Raw genomic sequence first — 2,818 nt, 5'->3', positions numbered from 1 at the left:
GCGCCATGTTGGCGGCGCGCGCCAGCACGGCCACCACGTTGACGGTGGCGAGGCTGAGCACGGGGTAGAGCATCATCTTTTGGGGCGCGATGTGCTCGCCCTGCATGCTGACCTCGCTGAGCGCCACGCACGGCAGCACGAGCAGCAGCATGTAGCAGTAGAAGAAGGTGAGGCCCTCGGCCCACAGCGGCAGCCCGGTGCGCGGCGGCTCCCACAGGTTGGCCTGCATGTCCAGCAGGTCCAGAAGGTCCAGCGCCACCCAGAAGAGGCGGCCGCGCAGGTCCTCGCGTTTGCGGAAGGTGCGCACGTACTCCATGCGGTCGAGCGCCACGAGCAGCAGGAAGAGGCCGGGCACGCACACCGACAGCAGCAGCGTCAGCGTGTCGCCGGCGCCCCGCCGCGCCGCCTTGTAGTTCTGGAAGATGAAGTAGAGCTTGATCTCCAGCACGAAGATGTAGAGGAACCAGAGGATCATGGCGTAGCCGCGCTTGGCCGTGCGCACCTCGGCGCCCACCCACACGGCCACATAGCGCAGCACCAGTAGGAAGCACACGTCGCCCACCAGCACGATGATGCACACGCCGATCTTGCGCGGGCCCTGGTTCTGCTCTACCAGGTACGCGTCCATGACCGCCATGCTGCCCATGATCACAAGCGTGGTCAGGCACACGTGGCGCCGGTCCGGGGGCGGCAGCACCATGGTGGGCCGCCAGGGCCCGGGCCTGGGCGCGCGCGGCCTCCACGCGAGGCGGGACGAGGCCCGGGAGCGACACGGGGCCCGGCAGCAGCGGCGCTCAGCCTGCGGGCATGGCGCAGCAGAGTCCGTCCAGCCGCCCTGAGGGCGCCACCGCTCCCGGCCCGCGAGCTAGGAACCTGAGGAGACCAGAGGAGACAGAGTCAGGGTGCGGTGGGGGGCGGCCTCCCCCGATCCGCGCGATGCGCCCGAGGCCTCTGTGGCACGCACGCGCCAATGCGGGCCCGGCAGCAGCGGCGCTCAGCCTGCGGGCATGGCGCAGCAGAGTCCGTCCAGCCGCCCTGAGGGCGCCACCGCTCCCGGCCCGCGAGCTAGGAACCTGAGGAGACCAGAGGAGACAGAGTCAGGGTGCGGTGGGGGGCGGCCTCCCCCGATCCGCGCGATGCGCCCGAGGCCTCTGTGGCACGCACGCGCCAATGCGCGCCCCGGGGACCGGGAGCCGGCAGCGGGGCCTCCAGAGGGCGCTGCAGCCCCACCTGAGACCCAAGACCTCATTCCTGCCGCCGCCAGGAAGAAAATGAAACGGAAGTGGCTTCTCTCAGCCGCGCGCGTCCTCGGATCCCCAGTGGTTCGTCCCTGCTGGGCCCAAGCGGCCGTCCCTCCGGCTCTGGCGGCCTGGGCCCCACGCCCGTGCACGTTCCCGCAGGGGTTCCGGCGTCCCCTCTGCCCGCGCGCCGCGCTGGACGGGGAGGTGGCCTGCGCGCTCCGGGAGTGCGGGAGGCCGGCGGAAGCCAAGGCCCCATCCTGAGACCCAGGTTTTCTGATGCAGGACTGACAGCCGGCCAACTCCACCCTACAGGCCTCTCGGGGCCTCCCTGCCTGGTGATTCAGTCTGCCTTGGGCCACCTTCCCCATGCATGCGAACCATTCTCTGCCCGCTCTGCTCCCACCCGGCCTCCCCACTGCCTTGGGAGGCTGGCTTCCTGGCCGCATCCCCACCGCGCATACTCCCCGCACCTGGCCAGCGCACCCACACTGCCCAGCTCACTGTGAAGGGGCGGGCCCCCTGCGCTCTCTCCCCTCCTCTCCCCTCCCCGCAGCCTTCACAGTAAACTCGGGAAGCCCGCCCTGCTATGCGCACCCGACTCCCTTTGAGTCTCGCAGCCCCCTGAACCTCTCTCACACCCCTGGCACCGGTTGTCATGGCTGCACTGGTTGGAGTCACACAGCAGGCTGTGGGGCCCACGCCTGTGCCGGTTCACACCCAGGGCATGATGGAGGCCTGCACATCCCCACCCACCCAGAAGTCACCTGCAGAATCGCTTCCAGCCAGCCCCCCCCACCCTCCCCCTCACAGCACCCCTGGCCTCGGGGCTCTGTTAACTGCCCTATCTAGACGAAAACATAAAACTTAATGTCATGCCTGATTGTGGAGCCAGTGCTTGGCCCGCCTCCTGTGACAACGCAGTCCCCACTGACCAGAGGAGGCCCTCCTCTGACCGGACCCCCACCCAGTACCCACTCGCAGGGGACCTCTGACTGGTCTGAGCTCAGACACCTGGAGGAGAGGGTGCCTGGGGGTCATGGGCCTGTGCCCAGACCCGCAGTTCCACGAGCTCCTCCCCACCCACACGCCCACCCTGTTCTCACCCCCGCTGGGTGGACACCCTTGACGCAAGAAGCGCCCCCACACACCAGGGCCGCCTCTGGCTGCAGAGGTGGCCTGCGAATTTCCTTTCCCCCGGCCCTCGCCAGGCCAAACACCCCGAGAGCCGCCACACTACTGTCCCCTTGCTCCGCGTCCACCCCACGGGACTCTCGCTCACTCAGTCACTCGTCAAACTCCGGGCGAGGGCCGAGGGTGTCCGGCCTGACCCCATCCCAACCCGAGCCACAGAGGGAGCCCCGGCCCTGCCCCCAGAAGCCAGAGCCCGGCCGGACCACCCCTCCCCCACTCTGCCCGGGCCTCTCCCTGGGACCCGTGCAGGCCCTCCCGCTCTAGCTGTCCTGTGCCGCCGCGTGTCCCCCGCACGCCCCTCCGCGCAGACCTCACAGACTCTGCAGCCTCCGGCCCCTCGCCACCTGCCCGCCCCCCGCACGGGACTCCACCCGGAACCACCCTCC

General features: G+C 69.7%; 1 protein-coding gene across 1 annotated transcript in view; it reads right to left on the bottom strand.

The window, feature by feature from the left end:
• The window catches only part of TMEM121 (transmembrane protein 121), a 1,384-nt gene extending 622 nt beyond the window's left edge, over window positions 1–762 (bottom strand). Inside the window, 2 exon segments of the mRNA XM_006926963.3 lie at window position 1; window positions 3–762. The exon segment at window position 1 is cut by the window's left edge and continues 622 nt beyond it. Of these exon segments, the coding sequence (XP_006927025.1) occupies window position 1; window positions 3–700 (699 nt within the window). The 5' untranslated portion in view covers window positions 701–762.
• Window positions 763–2,818: the final 2,056 nt, after the last annotated feature.

The sequence above is a fragment of the Pteropus alecto genome, unplaced genomic scaffold (genome assembly GCF_000325575.1).
Source record: "Pteropus alecto unplaced genomic scaffold, ASM32557v1 scaffold8, whole genome shotgun sequence".
Classification (NCBI taxonomy): domain Eukaryota; kingdom Metazoa; phylum Chordata; class Mammalia; order Chiroptera; family Pteropodidae; genus Pteropus; species Pteropus alecto.
This window is presented reverse-complemented; position numbering and strand designations above follow the sequence as displayed.